At 37.4% G+C, this 25,464-nt stretch overlaps 1 protein-coding gene and 1 long non-coding RNA gene across 2 annotated transcripts in view; one reads left to right on the plus strand and one right to left on the minus strand.

The window, feature by feature from the left end:
- Positions 1 to 4,787, minus strand: part of NPFFR1 (neuropeptide FF receptor 1) — an 81,994-nt gene extending 77,207 nt beyond the window's left edge. Inside the window, exon 1 of the mRNA XM_072424469.1 lies at positions 4,303 to 4,787. Within this exon, the coding sequence (XP_072280570.1) occupies positions 4,303 to 4,309 (7 nt within the window). The 5' untranslated portion in view covers positions 4,310 to 4,787. The remainder of the gene's footprint in view (positions 1 to 4,302) is intronic.
- Positions 1 to 25,464, plus strand: part of LOC140339669 (uncharacterized) — a 152,507-nt gene that overhangs the window by 56,598 nt on the left and 70,445 nt on the right. Inside the window, exon 2 of the long non-coding RNA XR_011922502.1 lies at positions 103 to 230. This is a non-coding gene — a long non-coding RNA (uncharacterized lncRNA). The remainder of the gene's footprint in view (positions 1 to 102; positions 231 to 25,464) is intronic.

The raw sequence follows: 25,464 nt of genomic DNA on the forward strand, positions 1-25,464 counted from the left end.
TATAGGTTTCCAAGACCTATGCAGTAACCCTGGCTGAAATGTTTAATTTGTACAGAAGCTTCTTGTAATCATTAGTCACATTTGCTCCCTCTTCTTGTGCAGGATGACAGTCACCAGTCATGTATCCTGCCTGTAATTGCCTGAAGCCAGCCTGAAGTGAGTGGACCTGTTACCAAACATCCACAGCTCTGCATTCTGTAATTTTGCGATGACACCTTTACTTTTACAAGGTAATATCTGGCTTTGCAAGGCATTTGATGAACACATTGTGGAGTTATGTCAAAAACAAATAAGATTTACACATTGCACTTTAATTACCTGTTATTAGACACATATGTATTTTACTAGCTGCAACCTACTTGTTTTGGAAGTACCCTGGGAAGGTCATTCAAGTATTATGATTCTCAAAAACCAGTGAGGTATTTGAAATTCCAGTTAAGCTCTTTCATTTTTTTGTAATAGAATATTTTAAGTCATTAGTGATTCAGATTTTAGCTGTACACATATATATAATTTGCTTAATGTAATAATTTTGTGACTTTCCGTTAAAGCTTATCTACAAATATACACTGCAGGAAAATGCATGTGTACCTGATTGGTGGAGCCATGTAGTACTATGTGATACATTAAACAGCCCAGTCTCTTAAATGCTTCCTGCACATCAAAGTATCTACAGGAGAATATACTAGCGGTATATTTATAACAAATTTGCTGCATGAAATAATAAATACAGCGGGGGAAATAAATAATAAACACATCAACCCCTTTTCTCAGTAAATATTTTTCTAATAGGGGCTATTGACATGAGAAACTTACACCAGATGTCGGTAACAACCCGACACATGTATTATATGTGTGTGATCCACACATATAAAGAAATTAAAACAAATACATCCATGAATTATGTTATGTGTAATAAAATAAAATGGCACTGGGAATAAGTATCAAACGCGCTTATGAAATGAATTCAATACTTCCTGTATGAAGAAACTAGTTGCATGCAATGCTCAGTGGTGATTTTGGCCCATTCTTCCATACAAACTGTCTTCACATTTTGAGGGTTCCGATGGCTTCTTTGATGAACTCTGATGATTTTTTTACTTGGATTTTCTATTGGATTCAAGTTGGGTGATTTACTGGGCCAGCTTTATTTTCTTTCTCTGAAACCAATTGAGAGTTTGCTTGGCTGTGTGTTTGGGATTATTTTCTTGCTGAAATGTCCACCCTCATTTCATCTTCGGCATCCATCACATAGATGGCAGCAGATTCTTATCTAGAATGTCCTGGTACATTTTTTTTATTTATCCTACCTTCAATTATATGATGTCTGCCAGTACCATATGCTGAAAAAACAGCCCCACAGCATGATGTTCCCACCTCCAAACTTCACTGGTATGGTGTTATTTGGGGGATGTGCAGTGCCATTTCTCCTCCAAACATGGTGTGTGCTGTGACATCTAAAGAGTTCAATTTTTTTCTCATCTGACCTGATTATGTTCTTCCAGTAATACACAGCCTTGTTCAAATGTTGTGCAGGAACTTTAAACAAGCTTCAATGTTCTTTTTCTTCAGCAGTGGAGTCTTGCTTATATAAATTTACACTGGTAGGGGGCAGGATTGCTTTCTAAAAACTGACAGTCTTTAGCAGGTTTCTTGGCTTTCCATACCTTTTTCATCTGTTTTCCAATACACATAACCTAATGTATGGATGTATATGTTTTGATTTCTTTGTATGTATGTGTGGATTAGTTGATACCAACATCTGATGTAAAGTTCATGTCAATATCCCCATTAAAAATATATTTACTGAGAAAAATGTTGATGTATTCAATACTTATTTCCCCTGCTGTAGGTAAATATGCCTGTAAGATTCAAGATCCTCCCTGCATTCTCAAGTGTTTCAGGATTCCCCTATTTATCACCAAACATTTAGTGAGCAAAAATTCAATTGCCATACTGTCCAGCAAATCTGGAATTTTCACTGCTTTTTCCTCCCTTCTTGTAGTTAAAGGTGAACTTGGTCATGTACTAAATGTTTTAAAGGAATTTTTTTTGTTTTTTTTGTCTTGAACAGGCTCATGTTCCCCCTAGCCCCTGATGCTAGGGGCATGTGAGCTGGTATTTTCATAGCAAGGGGTCTACACACTTCCTACCTGCATGACCTTTGCTGGGCTTGTGTTTGTTTTTGCGATCCTGAAATGCTGTACTTGGTAAATACAGGTTCAGCACTCGCCATAAGCTAAGAGACCCTTGTGTAAATGTTGTGCAGATCTTAGTGATTTTCTTTTTTTTGTTTTTAGCTATTTTCACAGGGTAAACATTGCTTGAAAATAGGAGTATGGAGGATAGAATTGTTTCTTTAAGATAACATCAAAAAGTTCCCATATTGTTTGCATCCATTTTAACTGCCTCTTTTATGAAAATGGATTAGCTTAGAAACATTTTGATAATAATTGAGTTGACTGGGAAGACAAAGTCTGGGAGTTTGGCCACCTTCTGTATTCTGGCTTGCTGCTGTTGGCCTTTGACTGTCCGCCCAGATCGAGCTCCCAGGTTGCAAATCCAATATATGTTTCATGGATTTACTAGCCGCATTTACCATCTAAATATTGGGAGTTTCATATTTGTCCCCTGATGAAACAGAATCTTCTGCGAAATGCGTTGTACACTTATGCGTTAACTTTGTTTGAAGACATAAGGATTCTTTAATTGGATTCTGTATTACAGAGAATGAAGAACCTAACATATTATCTAGGACAAAATATATGATTTTATGTAGATGAATCATATGTGCACAGAGTTTTAATACAATGTTTTTTTTTAAACAATATGTGAAATAGAGCTTGATTTTCTTTTGTCGTTCAAATCCCAGCCTCCCAGATTCCATTTACTTTTGAGATTCATAAAAAACATATTTTTCTTTGGGAATAGATCAAATATTTTTTAAAAAGAGGGAATGTTGAAAAGTAAATCTGGATTGGTCAGGGGAAAAAATATGGGTAAATGATGACCATAAAAAGAATGGTTATATATATCCCCAAGTGTTTCTCTTTAAATACTGCATCTAGATTCACTTAACTAGAAAGAAAGTAATTTAGTTGTGGCTGTTACTTTATGGTCTGTTGCTTTTATCATCAATTAATTTATAAATGGGCTTGAGGCAATATTTCATGTTGTACTTGTATTGTACCTCGAGGCAAAAAAAAAATAAAAGAAGATGACATGCCTGATAGAATGCTATGTTCAGAGCACTAAAACACTACATTTTTCAATAAATATCACCTTTTATTCTTCTTTACCGTTCTTTTACACATTTATCAGCTGTGAAGTGGAGTAATGAGTTTTAGGAATTTGTGTTATTGGCTCCCAATTGTTTTTTCATTTGTAGATTGAGTATTGACTTTAATCATACTTTGTGGTACAATTATCATGAGAAATAGGTTACTTACACCTTCTATGCCATTGTGCTTCAGAACGTGGCAGGGGCATGTTCCTGTGTGCAGACTACCTATTGCAAACATATTGCTTGCATATTGACATCAAAAAATGCATCATGTGATTGTTAGGACCAGTACATTTGTTAAAGATGTAACAATAATGACCTAAAAAAGAGTGAATTTTGTCACCTTTGAGTGTTATTGCATTGGGGATAATGTACACATGGAGCCCAGTCTTATAATTTTCACATTATTAATGGGACTAGGACTACTAGGTAGTCACCCAAGGTAGTACATCTGCAATCAGCTTTTGTTGGGTTAACGAATATCTGGTTCATTGCTCCAAATTACAGTGTACTTTAATATTTGTAGCATATACATAATATACATTATTACAGCAGGACAAGCAAACTCTGACATTTGTAGAACTAAATGCAATAAATAAATGCAATCAGTACACAACGTATAACTGTAACTAGAACACAACAGGTTATCGTTATTAGATTCACTAAACCTCAGTTGCCTTTAATCTAATCTAAGTGGCAAATTACTCAATACTAATGTTTGCACAATTGTACTTTTTGTTAGATTTTTAGATGTCAAACTTAAAACATATGTGGGTCGGTGAGCAACAGCTCTGACTAATGTGTTCTAATAACAAAATGAGTTCTGATAAGAAGTCTAAATATCAAATTAATGGTATATGTACTGACAATTCTGTTAGCCCCTACCACTCCTCAGTGAAAAAAAAATACATGTTAATATTTAGAAAAGAGCTCCTAATGTTTTCAGTATTATGATTATAGTTTAAAGAAATTCTTACATTATCATCAAGGGTGTGTGGAGAATAAAACCAGTCACTTACCTTCCATTGTGTTTCTAAATCCAGGTGATGGTGTATTCAGGCTGGTGTTATTTAGAAGAAAGCTTTCTTGTTTGGGTTCTGGTCCCTGGATCTCATACAGTTACTGCAAACACTCATATGATATCCAGAGTGCCCCAAAAGATCCTTTAGTGGTTAAACTGCAACATACTATAGCCAAATATTCCATTCTCTGCTGTAAACATGCTCCAGGAACTCAACTGATGGAATATTAGCCATACGTGTCTATGATAACTGTCTAAATTCAGCATTGGATTTCCAAGTATTTTAAAGTTTTTGGCACGTAAAGAGAAAAATTAAATGGCAGTTACAATATAGCTTTTGCTTAACCCATCACTCCTTTAATAAATATCAGTCATTTTTCAGCCAAATATCTAGATTAAAATCCACAAGGCAAGCTGTTCACTCAATAGGTAGAAATGAGAGCAACTGCTGAGAAAGCCCATATGCATCCCTAGGATGCTGTACCTGCCTGAGGAGACAGATCGAATGACAGTAGCGAGTGGTCTATGGCTGAGCTTTCCCCTCCCCATCTTATTCACAGCTCCGAATTTCCTCCCTTCATTAGACTCTGACTCACCAACGTCAATGCAGAGCTCATTGCTACCTCCCTATACAGGCTGGGGTCTGCAGGCTGATTGCTACTGCGTTTCCTATTTCTATGGATACCAACAATACTAATCTATTGTGAAGCTTTGTCTCTATCCCTTCTATTATTTACACCGGTAGCTGACCCCCCTATGTAGGTGTAAATTACAAGACTTGATGAACATTAAATATATGTTTTCATCGGTTTTTATTGCGCCATTGTGTTTCTTGTACCAATTTTTTTGACTGCTACAATACTAAGGGTGGAATAAAAAAAAAAGTTATACACATTCTGGTTACAAGTCTTGTTATCACAAACTAACACTAACCGGAAATATATTTTTCCCGTTCAACTAGCACAGAAATATTATGTTTTACATATTATTCATAAAAAATAGATAACTGTTGTCTCTTTTTAGATGTACTATTTGTACCTTTGCTTCTCAACTTTGCAGTAAGATAAGTGTTTATGTATTTTTTTATTAACAACACTATCTGTCTTTTTCACATTGTTAGGTTTAGAAATATAGACATTCAGTAGTTTTATGATGACTGTTTTTTTTCTGTAGATCTTCTGTTACTTTAGTATTTAGACTTCTTGCTTGATCCTGAATGGAGTAGCTTTGCCACAGTGCGTACCGAATGATATAGTTCACTGAGCCATGCATCTAGCGTGACTGCATTACTCTCCACGAATAACAATTTTTTCATCATTTTTCAGCTTATGAATTGTGTGTCTATGCACTAGACATAGGTAGATAAATGTTTCTCCCCTTGCTTGAGATTTAAGTCATATTGAGCCACCTCTTCCAAACATTCTAGTATATGGGAAAAAAGGGAAAGAAAAGAAAAGAGGTTTGGGGCTCACAACTTTGTTGCAAGTCAATAGTGTATTTAGGTATCATACACGAAACAAATATACAGGAGAACAAGTACCCAACACCTGTTTTACATTTCACAGGATATGGGTTTGCAGACAGTATACATATGTGCTCCTAACAAAAGACACAATTAAGCGAACAAATAAGGGGGGGAACGGGCTTAAGCCATACAAAATCCGTTGCGTTTCGCCACAATTGGCTTCTTTAGGGATGATATTGTAAGGCTTAATGGTGTGCAGATGTGGAAAAAAATCAAAACATAAAAGTGCTGGGGTAGAAATATTAGCATAAGTATATGCTTGGTTGAAGAAAAGGCATCAATTAGGGAAGCTTAGAGGTACCTATTAGATAATTCTTGGTCTGTCTGTCTATTAAAGGGACAGTATGCTTGTTGTGGTAGAGCTTAAGGACAGGACTGTAGCCTTCCAATTCCTAAGCCCAGGAATTGTAGTGATCCGATGTATACAGAAAATCCCAGTGTTATTCAATGGATGTCACAAGGGTTGGATATGTTTGTATGTACCAGACCTGTCATGCTGCAGGATATGTATGTGAGACAGCCAGGCTCATTCATGTCTGTCTCACATACATATGCTGCAGCACGACTGTGTGGATAACAGTCCTAAATCTTTATTTGACCTGCCATGCTTTTTTGTTTCTTTGGACCAGTTAGGTGATATTGACAGGATATCTGTTGAATTGAAGGCAAAGTAGGTCATATGCAGTATTTTGTTCATTCAAACTTTAAATGGAGTTTGAGCAATGCTGTGTCCAAATGTAAAAGACAGCGTCCACATACATAATAAGTTTGCAGTTAAGACTACCTACACACATAAGAGGATTCTTGTTCGATAATCACCTCAGAGCTAATATTTGGATGAGAATCTGGCGTGTACACCGCTCTTCCGATATCGTTTATGAATCCATCCTGGTGGATCCACGGACGACGAATGATCACAATAAAAGTGAAAGGAAGAGAGCGCAGTGGGGTGCCGCTTCGTTGTTCTCCCCTCTCCATAGAGCAGAACGGTGGTGTATGTACAGCGCTCATTCATGCATCATTCAGTCCTACTCATGAAAAATCCTTTCCAACAATTATTGCTCGTGTGTATGTAGCCTTAGATTTGACCTGTATTTATTTACACAGTAGGAACTGAGTGGTCTGCTATTGTGGAGTAATGTGTATTTTACCTACTAAAACCGTTGTCTAATGGTTAGTGGTAGTTCTTTTTGATTTTATAGTTAGGGCACAATGACTCGTGAGCACTGACCATGACAAGGGTAGCTCAGACTTTCTATCCCATCCTTCACCACCACGATCAGAACTTCTGCCTCCTCCCCCCGACCCCCACCTGCTTACCAACTATTACCCCACCATTAAATACCCAGACACCAATCTTGGGTTTAAATTGGCTGGCAAGCAGCCGTTTATTTAAGCACCATTAAATAAATTAACCATTCAAGTAATTCACAAATATCCAATAACAAATACATGATAAATAAATACATTTACCTTTTGATATATAAGCATACATTAACATAACATAATACTCCAATATTAATATTATTATTTAACCGGGATTATATAACGCAAACATATTACATTGAATATAACCTATTTAACCAACAACCTAATTCCTCCCTTTAATTATTACCTAGCCATAACAACAATATCCATAATGTTATCAAACTCCATACTCCTGGTTATACACTCAAACAACCAGGCTACAGGTCACAGAAGGCAAAATCCTCACCCAACAGGACTTTAATTCTTCCAACATCTCCACCTTGGCCCCTAACCGCCCAGCACCACCTCAGGAGCCATAATCATCTGTTCACCATAAAGGGGGAGACCCCAACAAAGAGGATCCCCCTGCCAAATTCCACCACTTTACCAATGCACTGGATCCTTGCCTTCCAAGACCCCAACCGCTAAAAGTAACCACACTTTCAAATTATAACTATAAAAGGTGTGGGTGGACGGGAAACATTTTTTTTCCAAAAGAGGGCCTCTCACTTCCGTCCAGCCCCTTTTAACTCATCTTATTCCTAATCCCCTCCTACCCCACGCTCCACACTAGCAAAGCCCCCTCTTGCCTTACTACATTTTATTAACGCTTTACACCCCTGTGCTAGGCCCCCCACCCCCGTCATGTGGCCCTGGCCTAAATTCTTACGGCTACGGGCCTCTCTTTTTGACTAAAAAGCAAATGCTGTTTGGCAGTGAGTGAGTGACTGTTCTATTCTGTGCTTCTTTTTTTTAAAAAAAAATGCGCAATAAAACCATTGAATACCAAAATATGAAACAAATGAGTGCTAAAAATGGATATTTGTTCTTATTTTGTAGTCTCAGCATAACAATTATTGTGAAGATTGTGTGAATAGGTTGGGAGGTCCTACAAGCAGTATACAAAGTGTATATTTAGCAAGTACTACATTTCTAACTAACAGAGAAAAATCTGTTTTTTAGAGAAAAAAGTGCAGTAGATAGACAGTTCATTAGGCATCATTTCCCAGCTGGAGGTGGAATTGTCGAATCATATTGCATATTTGGTGTTTAGGAATGAAAGAGTTAACTGTGTGTTTGTATGACAAATCGGTTCATTTAAATTCTCCTTGCACCAGTACATCTCATTGTGTGTACGCAGCTTAAGTGTTTACTGGAAACTGGGCATTTATATACAATGTGCACATGGTGTATTTTAAGTAAAAATGTAACAGGACAACAAACGGTAAAACCAACCCTACAAATGATAAGAAAACCTAATAATCTAACAAACTGCTATACATAAAGATGTAAAAAAAAAGGAGGACCAGGAACACAGGAAGCACAACAAAGATAAGACAAACTAAGATATTTTGCCAAGTATCTGAAAAGGAAAGTGTCTTTAAACAGTTCACAGATGTGTACATAAATAAGTTGACATAATGTAGGGGACCACCTTCTGGTGGCTAGTAGAAGAGCATGAGCAGTCCAGAGAATGCCATAATTAGGTAAAGCAGTGTGTTTTCCCAGATAGTCTAAGCCAGCCATTTTAAACCAGGGTTCCAAGGTTGAGAGTTTGGTTGAACAAGAAGCTGGCACTCAGTGAGGTCACATTAGACATGAGGTTGATATTTAAATGTTAGTCAAGTTGAAAAAAAACAGCCACTAGGTAATTAAACATACCTAGTTGATCCAGAGGAAGGCAAAAAAACTTATAAAGCATGGTTTAATTTGATCCAACAAGAATACCTTCCTGATCCCGTGAGGCAATTGGATGTTTCCTGGATCAACAGTGTCTGGTGTCTTTCCTCAAAAAATGTAATACCAAGCTACATTGTTCGGTTCTAGACAAGAATCCACCTTTTTTTAAGGCAATCTATAGAACTTGCTAAAACTACGTCTTCTATTTTACATTTTTACAGACCTTACAGTGAATAATCCCTTCCTTATCTAGAGATTAAACTTGGCAATCTATAGAACTTGCTAAAACTACGTCTTCTATTTTACATTTTTACAGACCTTACAGTGAATAATCCCTTCCTTATCTAGAGATTAAACTTTTTTTCCTCCAGAAGAAAAATGTGCCCTCTTTTACTTTGTAATGACCTTTTAAAGTGAATACTGGAGAAGAGTGTACAGGATTCATTTGTTTATCTGTCACTCTTTCTGTGCTCGAAACGATTGCTAAAGATTGTTTCCAGGGTTGAAAATTGCAGGTGTTAAATCAAGTCAGGTTGGACAGCAGGCTGGCACTCCGTAAAGTTGGGCTGAACAAAACACTGGCACTTAATGGATTCCAACTGAACAGAGACAAAAACAGACTGGCCTGAACCAGCTGGGAAGGATACAGGCAGGACTATAACACCAAACTCAGGGATAGGCTGAAGTAAAGACATGAATACAAGCTAAAATTGAAGCAACCAATCTTATCTATAAGAGGTGGAACTTGGAAGCCAGAGGATTAGGGTGTTTGAGCTTAAAAGCTGGAGGATTTGAATATAGAAACTTTTAAGCCTGGTAATCTGAAAGCAGGAACTGGGAGAATTGGGGATATATAGGAACTCAAAAGTTGGAATGTCTGGATGCGGGATCTGATTGTGTGAGTTTGGAAGCCAAAGAATGTGGAGAGAGCAACTCAAAAGCCAGTGGACCAAAATGATGCAACTCTGAAACTTGAGGGTTATGTTGTGGAAACTCTGAAATGTTGTGGAAAATTAACACAAAAATAGGGAAGGACCTACATATTAGTTTTTTTTCCGAACAATGGATGACCGTATTGCTTATCCCTGCATCATTGTATGCTTTAAAAGTCTCTCTTAGTGATGAATTATTGATCTGTGACCGTTCACAGAACAGTAAATAACAGAAACCATAAAAGTTAATCTTGCTAAATGATAGCTCTTCTATTTGAAAAGCAGGCCATGCAGGTTTTAAATAGCCATACACCATGACATGCAAGACTCAAGGCATCTGCCATTATCACGTAGAAAAAACTATTACCAACGTTGTAGAGGGATCAAGGGGTCTCTAGAATAATATGGCATATATGTATGATATGACTCCATTTACTTCTAATGAATCTGACCTTGGTGTCGTTGAAATGCATTAAGCCTCAATTGTGAGAAGCAATATTGTGTTTTCAATGGAGTTTATGAACTTTTTTTCTATTATGAATGAATATTTATTACATTTATTACTTAGGTTGATGGATAATGATGCCATGAAAGTTTCCCTGAGTGGGAAACAGATTTGTAGTACACATCCTCTGGAGATTTTACAGGTCGATAAATTATTTTTTAAACACCAACATTGGAGATTTTACAACTCACTTCCCTATTATTAAACATCATCTACAGCTGCAGAGTTTTTATGGTATAGTTCCTGACTGTGCCCCACATGTACATAGGTGAAGTATACATGTTACTAGGCCTTTTCAACAGGTTTTGGGATTTACTGTGTGGGGAGCTCCCTTTGAAGGAATGATGGAGGCTCAATATCACTATTCACCCTAATCAACTTTTCCATATAATTAAAAGCCGGGCTGTTTCACTTCCCAATTCTCCTTACTTGTATTCCTTACTTGCACTGTTCCTGAACAATTCCACACAGACACACAGAACACAAACTGCTCATTTATAGAATGAGTTCCAAAATATCAAGGAAACATGAAGAACAAGATGGATCATCTGGATGTATTTCAGAAATCCTTTTACACTTGGGGATGCTCTGCATACTTAATCTGCTTCTGAAAATTCAGAAAAAGCTTTACTGTACCCCCTTTCACTCTTCAGCAAACTCTATTCAAACTTTTTTTCTTAGTATTCCTTTTCTGTCTATTCTACTCTACTCTTTACACAGATTTCCCCATGAATACACCTATAGTTTTCTCAATATTATCTGCTGTACATAATGGAATTACAACTTGCTATAAAGTTTGTTACACCACCTCCTTCATAGACTTGTATAAATCATAAAATCAACCACTCTGCTATGTTTAGGTTTTACAATGGAGGAGAACATACACTACAATTTATTCATAGGTATTTATGTCAGATATTTGTGCTACATTTTCCTTTGGTTTGTCTACCATCCATTTTAAAAAAACAACAAAAAATATTATTCATAGGTTTAATTTTTTGTTTACACAAGCACACTTTTAAAAGCAATTTTAGTGATTGGGCATAATATGTGCACTCTTAACAGGATAGGCACCTTTAGGAAGATTTTAGTGTAATTTAAACAAGTAATATCATAGCAATTTTGTTTCCACTTCCATGTTCTTTTCAAGGTATGATGAGTGTTGGATGTAATTTCTATAAAACCTGAATGTAATGTCAAAATGACTTTGAGACATACTGTATATCTTAAGAAGTTTTATTTGTAAAGTTAAGTTTGTATTTTTGATCTGTAATGAAACCTAAAAAATTGTTTTATGTAATAGAATTTTTAACGACCATATATACAATGTTAAAACTATTTGTGGGCTCAATATTAGAAAGCTAATGGGTTTTAAAACTTGGCGGAAACATAGGCTTGTGTAAGTAACTGATGTTAGTGGGGTCAAGGAGAAACTACTTTACCAGTAAACTTATTTTTGTCACAGTGCTTAAGCTATTGGTGTATAAATGATTACATAACTGTATTACTTCCGGCTCTATTTATAAAACAGGGAATCTGACATTACCTCAAACATTCCCTGGTGGCAATCAATTACTGCCATTGAAACACATAGATTTGAAAGTCAAGTGTGGAATCACCAAAGAGCCATGATAATATTCAGTATATTTAATGCAGAAGACTGCGGATGCTGACAGTAAGGGCAAACATGTTCCAGGAAAATGTAACAGACTGCTGACATAGTACAGATGTAGGTAGAGATTGGCAACATGTTGTAGAAGACATTCAGACACAGTTCATCTATAGTAAGGCAAAAATCTAAGTTTAAGGATGTTACAATTTACTGGACTAAATGGAATAACTTTTTACAATGTTACTAATAAAACTAGTAAAACATTAATAAACGGTTATCTACTGTGCATTTAGAAACCCATCCAGCTGTTTTTCCCAAAGCAATCTTTGATTTGGCAAGAACTAGCTCTTGGTATACCCTGTTTCACATTTTAACAGCTGTTACTATGAAGAAGATTTTTTTTGTAGACATTGCCTTCTTTGCTCTAGATGGAAGGTGTGCCCCCTTATCAGTTGCAGTGATGTACCAGCTAATTTACACTGTCGCATTCTAACACAATGTCCTAAATCATTGAATTGCATGTGTGTCCTGGATGGGTGATTATTACAACCTAAGTCCTTTGTCCAGGTTGTGCTACTTTCTGTCTGGGGAACCACTGCTCCTCCACTTCAATGGCACCTGTACAGCTAGTTCCTGGTAGTAGTTGGTTAATAGGGTAGTGGGGGTTGTCTCAATATCAGCTTTAAAAAAGATCTATGGAATACGTTTTTGTTAGAATTTTTTTTCATATGGGTCTGGATTTTCTTTAAATCCTTAAAAAAAAAGTTGTTTCCTGCCATATCTCATTTGGTTCTATAAAAAATACATTTTGCTTGATTGATGTTCTTATCCTCTTCCTATCATATCTTCCTGAACCGTTGACCCAGAATGACAATACAGCTCAAGTGTTCAGCTAGTAGCCACACAATTTTCTGCATCAGGTGTAAGACTGAAACTACTTACACCATATTATCAAGGCATGTAAGTTTTATTTTTTTTTTAGTATGCCAAGCCAAAATCAAAATCTAGTATGGAGTGAGCAAGGATTAGAACTTGTTTGGTTTTTACCGCTGAGTTAGAGAAATTGCTGTTGACAAATGATTTACTATACATACAGATCTCTCTGTTAAAGGGCCAAATAAATTCAACCGGATCAAAAAAAATTATGCCCAAGGTTTTTGCATCATTCTAGCAACAATCCTTCATTGGTATGTAGTGGGTTTCCGCCGACTCGAATACAGCAGCTTTCTCTCTGAATCTTCCAGTCTGCCTGTGCTGCCTTCTATCAGCACTCAGGATGCATCATTTCAACATTTGCTGCACACCTGTCTATTTGCTTAGTTTAGCCTCTGGTCTGGTCCAATTGGCATACTACTACAGAGGACTGACTGAACATGCTAAAAAGCCCCGACACTTCATTCCCCTAATAAACTCCAGCTTACTTTAACAATGTGAGTTGTGAAGCTCTTTTGTTTAACAAAAGAAGTAAGTGAACTGATAAGAGATTGCATAGATATATTTGAAATGTAAACCAGATTTATTAGATCTATCTAAATATTCCTTTAGAATCTATAGCTGCTAAAATTTTAGGGGTTTTTCACTTTTCATTGTGTTGTCCACACATTGCCGGATGTCTAGCATCCAAACATATTCAAGCAAAGTGGCATTGCTAAATAAAATCTTGATTTTTCTGTAAATCATTTTGGGACGGTCTGATTGCTTTTAGGGATTTTATATGTGTATGATCAAAACCATGGAAGTAATTACTGATTTAAAATGACTTTAAAGAAAAAAACTAAGGCTAAAAAACAAAACAAAAGCATGGTATACACTGTGCTTGAGGCATTACAGTTCACCTGTGAAGATAATCCTGTGGTCATGGCAAGAATTTTTACATATGTTGTGTTGCATGACATATTTTACTTCCTCTATGCATCCTATTATAACAGATTTTTTTGTTTTGTTTAAAAGTTTTTTTGAAATTTTTAAAGTAAACAATACCATTACACAACAAACTTGCATAGAACAACAGGAAGAGAAAAAAAATGGGGGGTGAAGGGGCGAAGAAGGGGCGAATAGGGGGTTCAAAGGAAGAAGAGCGCCAACCAGTAACATTGCCGGATGTCTAGCATCCAAACATATTCAAGCAAAGTGGCATTGCTAAATAAAATCTTGATTTTTCTGTAAATCATTTTGGGACGGTCTGATTGCTTTTAGGGATTTTATATGTGTATGATCAAAACCATGGAAGTAATTACTGATTTAAAATGACTTTAAAGAAAAAAACTAAGGCTAAAAAACAAAACAAAAGCATGGTATACACTGTGCTTGAGGCATTACAGTTCACCTGTGAAGATAATCCTGTGGTCATGGCAAGAATTTTTACATATGTTGTGTTGCATGACATATTTTACTTCCTCTATGCATCCTATTATAACAGATTTTTTTGTTTTGTTTAAAAGTTTTTTTGAAATTTTTAAAGTAAACAATACCATTACACAACAAACTTGCATAGAACAACAGGAAGAGAAAAAAAATGGGGGGTGAAGGGGCGAAGAAGGGGCGAATAGGGGGTTCAAAGGAAGAAGAGCGCCAACCAGTAACCAGACATCAGTAGAATAAACATATGAGGTCAAACACAGTTCAACACCTCTTAGGTTACAAAGTCTAAATACAGCAGGCAATAAAGTAGTTTTCCAAATTTAACAATAAAAAATATAATACAAATAAGTGCAATAGTACAAAAACTGCATTATTCACAGATTTAAAACTTGTGGGTATACAGGCATATTAAGTTTAGAGTGAGATCATAAAGGTTGGCAGGTAGAGGTGCCAAAATATTCACCCCCTTTGTAAACATTAGGAATGTAAATTGAAAGTAAAAAAAAAAAAAGGAAAACAGTATTTTAATGATTGCAGCACACAAACAGGACCACAGCATACACATGAGTGTATTTAGAGTGCATGCTTGTTTGCACACCCATGCATGCATGCCTTGTTCATTTACTTAAGTGAATCAGGCATATTGTCTTACAATATACAAACTACTTAAAAATATTTTCTTCAGTTGTAACATCTGTGAAAACATTTTTTTTGTGTGAAGTGAATTAGAATTTCTATACAGCGCACGGTGCCAGCAGAGGTCTCACTTGTACATCCTAGTTACCATGTATTCTAACATAAGTTTTCACATTTATGTTAAATTCCTGGATATTATTATTACCTAAGTACTTTTCAGCAAAGTAGTTTTAGTGATGTCTCCTAACCTGTTCTACCCATTCTATTTTATTTGTTTTTATTACTTAAATTACAATTACCTAACTTTAGACATAATATTTTGTGATAGATTATAAAAATATTCTTATATGTAGTATAAACCCAGCAGTAAGGATAAAGAGGTCACCAAGTCACTGCAGATGATAACATTTAGAACAGATGTTTTGCTATGTTAGGTTTAGTTTCCATGAATTCCAGTGGGCTAATATACACCAGGGTTTCCTTGAGGAATGTTTTTAAGGGTTTAAGAAAACGCTGCTTGCTGCGTTTTGAAAATGAAAAATGTGCGACAAAACTCAATAAACGCACATAAACGCCTCAACTGATTTCAATGGGGGCGTTTTTGCCCATTTATAATTTTTTTTAAAACGTCAATAAAAGCCTCCTATTTTGAAAGCTTCTATTGAAAACAATAGAGGCTTTTCTAAGCGTTTTAGCAGAACTTCGGAATCTGGAAGCCCCTTTTCAAAAAGGAGACTCCCAGATCCCCACTGCCCCACCCTGGGGAATGAGCACAGGGGCATTATAATAAAAATATGTAATAAATAAAATTATATATAAAAAATGAGACAATACTTTATTATATGTATGTTTTGTGTTTAACTGTATTTACCTTTTTGTTTACAGGTTATCCAGTCAAAGGGGAGGTCCTATGAGGACATTACCCAGGGCTTCCCTAGCAGAGCATTGGCACGTGTTCTGCACCCACATGGCAAGGCTCGTGGGTGCATTACAAGCTTTAAAATTCTTGTAAAAATGCATAATAATGTGGTGGAAGCGTTTATATATGTGTTTTTAAAACAGTCCTTGTAGACCCAGCCTTGATGTTAAATGTCTCAGACACTAACCTTAATTAAAGTAAATTTACTATCTATTAGATGCTTTACTGTACATTTTTCCGAAATATTCTTTAAGCCCCCAAACATTTATTAAATTTTTCCCCAAATAAAGTGTGTGGTTTGCTGCCCCTGCCACCTCTTAGACTTTAATTAGTGCCACTTGAAAACTCTTTAACAATTGTACAAGCATTTTTAAGCATTTGCAAGCAGTTTTGCAAGTGGTTTCACTTTAGAAAATGAAAATAAACATTGAAAAGTGACCTAAAAAAGCCTAGCAGTGACAGCCGGTTACTGCACCTGGGTGCCTAACGTTTGACAGTAGGTACCTGGGGGCAGTAAACTTTGTGTTAAAATACCACCAGCCAGAACTTAGCCTATCTATTTTCCTTCTCTCTACTACATGACCCAGGAGAAGCATAACAATAAGCTGCAGACACTTCTCTAGGACATGTCACAAGCTTCGACTTTGTTCCTCCCACCACCACATACTGTGCATATCAGAGTGGGAATTACTTACTTGATCTGGACAAATACAGCTAGTAGCTGAGTGATTTGATAGATTGAATGATTGTAGGTTTTGTGCCCCAGGAAGTGCACCTAGGTTTACAACCACTTTCAGCACTTGTTTGCACACTTGACAGTACCTCACAATTAGCAGCAGCATTGGCAGCAAGCCATTTGCATTGCTTCAGTTCAAAATTGGAGATATATATTTTTTGGTTTCTACTGATTGGTGGTTCCACTGATATCAATGCTAGGGATGTCTATTGTGTCCACTGACAGCAGTGTAATCCATAATCACTATAATAACTTCCACTGATTCTTTGTTTTTATTGTGGCCACTGATACCAATGATGTGTCCATCCTTCTCCCCATGGTAGTACTTTGCAAAAAAATGCATTGGTATGCAATTCAGCTCAATTGTTTTCAATGCATTTCAATGCACTACTTAATTTTTCCCTCTGTAAGTCCCAAGGGCAACACTTGAAACTTTAAGGGTTGCATCTCTCCTTTTTTGAAACTTGAGAAAGCAGAGACAAAGTTATAAAGCATCAATATGCATTAGTTAACTTTACAATAAATCCATGACTAATTTCCCAGCTTGAGATCAGGTTTGGGAATTTGGAAGACACATGCAGGTGCACATCGCTAGTTCTCTGCAGCGACGTTAATTAAAAATCCCAGGGCAATGGACTTTTTTATTGTAGACCTAAAATGTGTGCTACAGTCACGAGCTTAAAAATTCAAGAAGCATTCATAAAAGTAACCCCTTACTTACTAAATAAATAATATTTTTTTGTGATTTGACATAGACTGGTTTAATTGTCTCGTCAGTCTGTAACCTGTAGCATACTACAGATGTAGTGTGATTAGATAATGTAGATTAGAGACTCAGGAGGGAGCAGCAGCATGACTGCATCACGGCCAGGATAGGCAGAAGGTCAGCAGTGACAGTCTCCATGTGTCTGTTATTTTAATAAAAAAATGTGTAGGTAAAACTGTCACCAGACACTAAGTATTTGACACCAGCTTACATGAATATATTCTAAAGATGGGACTCAATGTATACAAAACATTCCTTTTAGGAGCAATTCTTTCACAAAAACAATAACAAGGGATTCTATTTCCAAGAACATTTATTAGGAATCTGTTAAATATGTTGGTAGAGTAGCATAGATATATTTTCCTTCTTAATGCCCATGGGCAGAAAAGCACAAATAAACAGACATCACTTAATAAGGAATTTTCACTGAGATAGACACAAAAGAACTATGGGGGATGAGTGCTATGTGTGGGAATTTAATTTAAAGGCACTGCTTAATAAAGGAACTTGCTGCCTGTCAAGGCATGTGAAAACAGTTGAAAAAGATCAACAAGGGAAGAAAATATATGCCTGCATCATTGAAATGTTTGATTACATAATGGGAAATCATTGAATGGGAAAACTTGCACTTAATTTGTTGCTAATTCTGAAGTTTGCCTTTGCTTTAATCAATTCCCTCAAAGTACAACTCCCATATAAAATATTTTAAAGCTGAACTCCAGGAATAAACTAAATAACAGTGGGTCTTCCCTTCACTGCAAGGGTTAAATACTCATTTCGGTCTAGGGCAATAGTAAAAAGGACCTTTATTACCTAACCACCAGCTATCTTGGAATCTACCAGTCCTTTACACCCATACTTGCAATGCAGGACTGTTTCTTTTTCCCAAACCAGTGTGGAAGCCTAATTTCAGGAGCAGTTCTTATTATTTTTTTTTCTTGGAGTCAGGCGCTATAATGGGGATCGCTGGAAATTACAAATATAGACAATGAACACATTTACCTGTGAAGAAGCACATAACATATAAGTGTTGTGCAAACATACTTTATGTATTATACTGCCCACCATTTATTTCTCTCTGACAGTACTGGCAAGGCCATACTGTCCACCAACAGTGAAAGGCATGGCATCATGGGAATAGAGTTAGGTCTGTTGGCTCCTGATGATGTGTTATGATATAGTAAGGAAAGGGCATGACAAAGGTAAACATTTTAAGTTTCTTAAAATGCTGCCTTTATTTTACCTAAATTGTCAGGACTGTTTGCTTTCCAAGCAAAATGGTAAATCCATGTTTCTTCAAATATACTAAATCTCACTTAGTAAGACCATTAATCTTCTCTAAATAAATGGTCTACAAAATGACAGTGGGCAAAAAAATGTTGCTTGTAACAGATTCTTGATATCTTGCCAATGATCACCACAAACAATTGTGAAAAGGGACAGAATCTTAACCTTTTCTTTGAACATGTAGCATTAAAGGTACTACACATTTTCGTTTTGTCTATATATCCAATTTCAGTTGTTAGGAGGGTAAAAGAAAATGCTGTCAATGCCATAATTGTATGCTTGTCGAACACATGACTGCATGTTATTTTCAGTTAATTAGACTTTTCAAGCAGATAGTTATGGTAACCTTATGAGCTTACAAGGATTTTTGAAAACTGTAACTGTGCTAATAATACCATGCTATGTTTCACTTAAGATACCCGTTAAGCATCCATGTGATTGATTTAGCATGTATTATACATGGTATCTGAGAAGGAAAGAATGTTCAAAACCAAGTAAATGAAGCAAAATAGAGGTTTTTATGTGTTACTAGAGATCTTTTCTGCTGACACCATCCCAAGTGTACCAATTGCCTGCTAATAGCGTCATTAAAGCAGCAAGATGTCAATGTCTGTAGCTGACAATATTTATTACAGAAACTAAATGTTGAGAAAGAATATTTGAGATACTTATATTCATGTTATTGTCAATTCTATGTTTGCATTGGCTTTTTACGCATTTTTTAATTAAAGTTATTGAGAAATAAACAGCAAAAAGTGGTTGTAAACATCCAAAGAAAACATACACTGGGAATCATTTATAAAAATAACTTAGAAATCAAACATATATAAGGACGCATGCGCGTGGCCTGACGAATGGTCGTTTTCTAGTTAGGCTCGGCTCGACTCCGGGCTTCTAGCTAGAAATGTAGCGTGTCCTACGGACCAGCAGTCCACTTCCTTACTTCGCATAGTTTATTGCTGTACCGGGAAGCGAATGAAATGGGTCCAGCATCCAAATCGAAGCGTCCCGCGGCGACACAGACTTCATCCTGCGGTGCGGCCTCCAAATCCAAGATGGCGCAGGTGCCTTCACCCCCGGCTTCCTTGACTTCTTCTCCTGGACAACACTCCGAAGATAGCATGGAGGCTACCTCTGGTAACACTCTAGAGAATACCTCTAATGAAGACTCCATTTTTTTGAGAGCCATGATCCAAGAAGAACTATCTCAAGCTATTACATCTATTGTATCGGAGCTACGAAGGGACATCCGGGAGATTGGCCAACGCACTAACACTCTGGAAACCAGAATGGATGATGCCACGACAGTGCTGGAGAGCTTGGATCAGGATTTGGTTGCAGCACAAAAAGAGATTACTTTCTTGAAAGACCAACTGGAAGATTACGAAAACCGATCCAGACGTACCAATCTCCATATTAGAGGCATTCCCGAATCTGTCATAGATTTACAAGGCTTTGTCGCTGCTATGTTTCAAGAGCTGGCGCCAGAAATCCCACTAGAACGTCTGGAGCTGGACAGGATCCACCACTCCATAGGCCCTAAAAAACCTAATAGTCCGCCTAGAGACATTATAGTGAAATTTCATTTTTTTCGCACTAAAGATGCACTCTTACTAAAGGCACAGAACAATTCCCGTTTGCAGTTTCAAGGCATAGATTATAGCCTGTTCGCAGATCTAGCTTCTTCAACTTTGGCTAAACGGCGGCCTCTTCTACCTTTTCTGCAAGTCCTCTCAGCAAACGGGATCCGATACCGTTGGGGTTATCCTTTCAAGTTGCTGTTCCAGACACAAGGGGCTCAATACCAATTTTCCACCCCTGAGGATGCTCAGGTTTGCCTTACACAGCTCGGTCTTTCTTACTCACCTGAACTAGCCTCATCATCCGGTCAGCAAAATTCAGGCACACCAGGCCCAGCTCGCTCTGGTCTTCCTTCTTCATCTCCTCCTGGTTCTGAACACTGCTCTCAAGGTTCGGTACACCGATCTCCAGCCCTTATCCGTTAAACTACTCAAGTTTTTTCATCTAAATCTCCAGGTTAACTGTTCCGCTATTCCATTGAATGACGAGCATATATGGCTCTTTGCATCATTTTTCACCATTTTTGTATTCCCGCAAAATGAAGAAATTCCTGACCCCCCCCCCCCCCCCTTTTTTTTTTTTTTTTTTTTTTTTTTTTTTTTTTTTTTTTTTTTTTTTTTTTTTTTTTCTTCTTTCCCTCTTCTCATGTCATCTCCGTAGGCCCAACTGTTCCTATTACAGCCCGATTGTTGGTCGCATGTCTTCTCAAAGGATCACTCAGGACCATCAGGTTTGGTCTATGGGATTGAGTGATCCTAGAGATTGTTTGTTCCAGAGGACTTCTGGAGCTGCTTCGGCTCTTAGGGTCCTTTTGTTGTACCCTATTATGGGTATTTTTTGTCTGTCTTTTGTAGTGCATTCTTCTGTTAACGTTTTGTTTTTTTGTTTTTCCTTTTTGTTTTTTTTTGTTCTGTATTTGGTTTTTTGTAGTACCCGACTGCTATACTGTGTTGAGTTTATCAATGCTGCTATGTTCATGTGGTTATCTATGCAATGGCCTTACGTATAATGTCCATCAATGTCAAGGGTCTAAATTCACCGGCTAAACGTAGAATTGTATTTAATTATTGTTACTCCTCGAGCATAGACGTAGTGTGCATGCAAGAGACACACTTTTCAGTGTCTTCCACTCCTAAGTTCCACCACACTCGCTATCCTCAAGTCTACCATGTGTCAGCTAATAAGAAGCATAGAGGTGTTCTTATAGCTTTTCATTAACGCATGCCTTTTGTATGTACACATCAAGTAGCGGACCCAGAAGGTCGCTACCTGATTTTGACTGGCTCATTGCAGAACACAGAGGTTACCTTTTTGGCTTATTATGCTCCAAATTCTCCTCCTGTTTCCTTTTTTCAGAAAATGATGGAGGAAACTCGGCTACATATGAAGGGTGCTTTGATTTGTTGTGGTGATTCTAACACTGTATTTAACAAAAAATTAGATAGATGTACTAGCTCCTCCACCGCTCCCTCTGTTGAAGGTAGTGCTATACGGGAATGCTTCCTGAGTCTGGGTCTGCTTGATATATGGCGTGAATTACATCCTCTATCCCGCGACTATACATACTACTCTGCTCCCCATAACTCTTATTCAAGAATTGACCATATTTGGGTTCCGAGAACTCTGCTACCAGCTGTCTTAAAAGCTAGCATACCGACGGTGCCATGGTCAAACCATGACCCAGTAATAATATTATGTTCATCATTAGTGGTTAGGCCCCATACCAGACAATGGACCCTTAATGATTTTCTATTAACTTGTCCTGACACGGTACAAAAATTGTCTGATATTACTGCAGAATTTTTTCAGTTGAATACCGGCTCAGTATCATCCCCGATAATCTTGTGGGAAGCCTACAAAACAGTAATGCGTGGTCACCTCATTCAAATAGCTGCAGGAAAAAACCGGGAACGAAAGCAGGCCCAGACTCGGTTAGAAGCTGCTTATTCGAGACAAGTCCAGCTACACAAGTTAAATCCCTCATTGGGTACCTCAATTGCACTGCGCAAAGCGCGTACTGAATTGAATCTTTGTCTCTCTAACCAAGCTGCATATCAGCTACAGCGGACGAGACATAAGTTCTATTATTGTGGTAATAAACCGGGTGCTTGCCAAACGATTACGAACATTTGCACCACGGTATACTCCGATCTCCCTTCGTACAGCCACCAAACACTTAACTAGCAACCTCTTAGATGTAGTCCAGGAGTTTCAGACTAGACTGTCAGATCTTTATTCTGCTCCTCCAGCTATGGACAAAGACCGAGCTGATTGTTTTTTTGCTAATATTGATTTGCCTAAAATCGACAATACAGATCTGGAAAGGTTGCAACTCAGAAATTACTCAGAAATTACATTGGCCATTAAATCATTAAAAGTAGGTAAACGCCCCGGTCCAGATGGCTTCTCTCCATTCTTTTACAAAAAACTGTCAGCAGCTCTAACATGTCCAATGCAGATTATGTTTAACGAATTGAAACAAGGGCAGGTTTTTCATCCGGAATCCCTAAAGGCATCTATTGTTATGATACCAAAGCCATCGACCGACCACACATCCTGGGCTAACTATAGATCTATTTCACTCCTCAACACGGATGTGAAAATTCTGGCAAAAATCCTAGCCACAAGATTGAACGGGTTTTTAGGTGGCCTAATACATGGTGATCAAGTGGGCTTTGTCCCAAGAGGCCAAGCAGGTGACAATGTTCGTAGAGCTCTTCAGATATTACATCTATCTCATTCTAAATCTATTGAAAGTATGATGTTATCGTTGGATGTGCGGAAGGCCTTTGACACTATATCATGGCAGTATTTGTTTTATGCCCTCAATAGATGGGGTTTTGGTTCTTCTTTTCTGCATTGGATTAAAGCATTGTATGCTTCACCGTCTGCTTTTGTGAGATATATGGGCTATGCCTCAACACCATTTACTATTTTGAGAGGGACCAGACAAGGTTGTCCCCTTTCTCCCATTCTGTTCATATTAGCTTTAGAGCCCCTAGCAGCTGCTATCTGCGTAAACCCGGATATAGCTGGGGTAGAAGTATTTAAAACAGTACACAAAATCATGCTGTTTGCTGATGACATATTGTTGACACTTACAGCACCAATCACGACTTTGCCTAATTTGCACAATTTACTTACTCATTTTTCAGAGGTATCAGGTCTAGCAATAAATAATGAAAAATCCAAAGCTTTAAACGTTTCTTTGCCAACATCAGTTGCTGGAACTTTACAACCCCATTTTGCCTATAAATGGTTGAAAGCTATCCCGTATTTGGGTATTAAACTCACATCTCCTTTATCATCTATTTATCAGGCTAATTACCCGCCTTTGTTCAGGGAGCTTACTGTTATACGTAACAAATGGCGCAATTTTCCACTGTCATGGATTGGTAGAATACATGCCATTAAAATGTCTTACCTTCCGAAATTATTGTATCTGTTCCGCACACTTCCAATACCAGTTCCCACGCAAGTTCTTAAAGATGAACAGAGGAAGGTGCTGTGGTTTATCTGGGACCCTGGAAGATCGCGGGTTCCAGATAAAATAATGTATCGACATAGGTTACGCGGGGGTCTCTCGGTCCCCAATTTTCATAGATATCTACAGGCAGCTCAACTTGCTCCATTAGTGGCACTCCACCGTCCTACAGATTATCCAATTTGGGCTAAACTATATGCTGCAGAACTGCCTGTGGTCCAAATAAACAATCTTTTATGGTTGCCCCCTTCAAATCGTCCTTTAGTGTCTGATCCCACGTTGTCTTACGCATTAGGTATCTGGGACAGAGTTAAAACATCAGCAGGCTTGATATCAACTCATACTCCCTTAATTGGCATTGTAAACTGCCCTATTTTTGCGCCAGCATATGAGAATCCAATGGCTTATTTATGGTGGGCTCGAAGGCCTGTTAGATATGTATATGATTTGTTCTCGCTTTCTGGGATCAAGTCCTTTGTGCATTTGCAGGAACAGTGGAAGTTGCCTTCGGGCGAATTTTTCAGATATATTCAAATCAGACATTTTCTAACAAGTTTATTGAAACACACGACAGATTCTCCATTAAGGCTCACCAGCTTTGAAACCTGCTGTTATCGAGGCTCGAGTTCTGCAGGGTTGGTTTCAATGATCTATCGTTCACTAACTAACATGGATACTCACCCTCCTTCTTATATAGAAAGATGGGAAACAGATTTGGGTTCAACGTTGGACGAGGAAGAGTGGCAAAACATTTGGCAGAACATCGCCACTTGCTCTCGAAAAAGGTAATAATGCAGGAGAATGCTTATAAATTGCTATTTCGGTGGTACCTTACCCCAGTAAGGGTGGCGAAATTTGCAAATGGGAGTGATCCACGCTGCTTTAGAGGTTGCAAAGAACTCGGCACCTTTCGTCATATCTGGTGGGACTGCCCTGTGGTTAAAAAGCTTTGGATAAGAGTCTTTAATTATATAAGATCAGTAATGCATCTATCTATTAAGAGAGATCCCTGGTTGGCATTATTACACAATATAGGTCTTATTTTTTCTAGGAATCAGTGTAAATTGCTCTCTTTTATTTTTCTGGCCACTCGTCAAGTGATTGCAGCTGCATGGCGGAAGCCTTCGTTAAGTTTTCAAGCAGTATTATCTAGACTCTCAGACACTATGGTCTTAGAAAAAATGTCTGCCGTTGCTAATGACTCTGCACAATTTTTACAAAGTTTGGACTCCTTGGCTAGAACATCATACAACCTCAGGCATTGACCTTAGACTCTTTCAATCATGAAACGCAGTGGTATTTATCTGTAATATCAGTCTCGGGTACTCTCTATTGTTTATCCTTCCTGTATGTTTTAGTTTATATTGTCAGATATTGTTAGATTTCTTTTTGTATCTTAATTCTCGTTTATATCATGATTAATAATGGTATGTTTTTGTTTTATATGGTTATTGTCTTTATTTTTTTTTTTTTTTGTATATTTTGAAAAAACTCAATAAAAAGTATTTAAATAAAAATCAAAAATATATAGTAAGCAAACAGGTATGTTTTGAGAGCCCGGGTCCAAGTTGCATTTCTTTTCCAGAGAACCCCCAAACACTATCCAGGTAAGAATGATTGTTTTCATGGGAACAGGGTAAACTGTCAGATTTTCCTTAAGAATTATTTC

Source organism: Pyxicephalus adspersus, chromosome 10, assembly GCF_032062135.1.
Source record: "Pyxicephalus adspersus chromosome 10, UCB_Pads_2.0, whole genome shotgun sequence".
Taxonomy (NCBI): domain Eukaryota; kingdom Metazoa; phylum Chordata; class Amphibia; order Anura; family Pyxicephalidae; genus Pyxicephalus; species Pyxicephalus adspersus.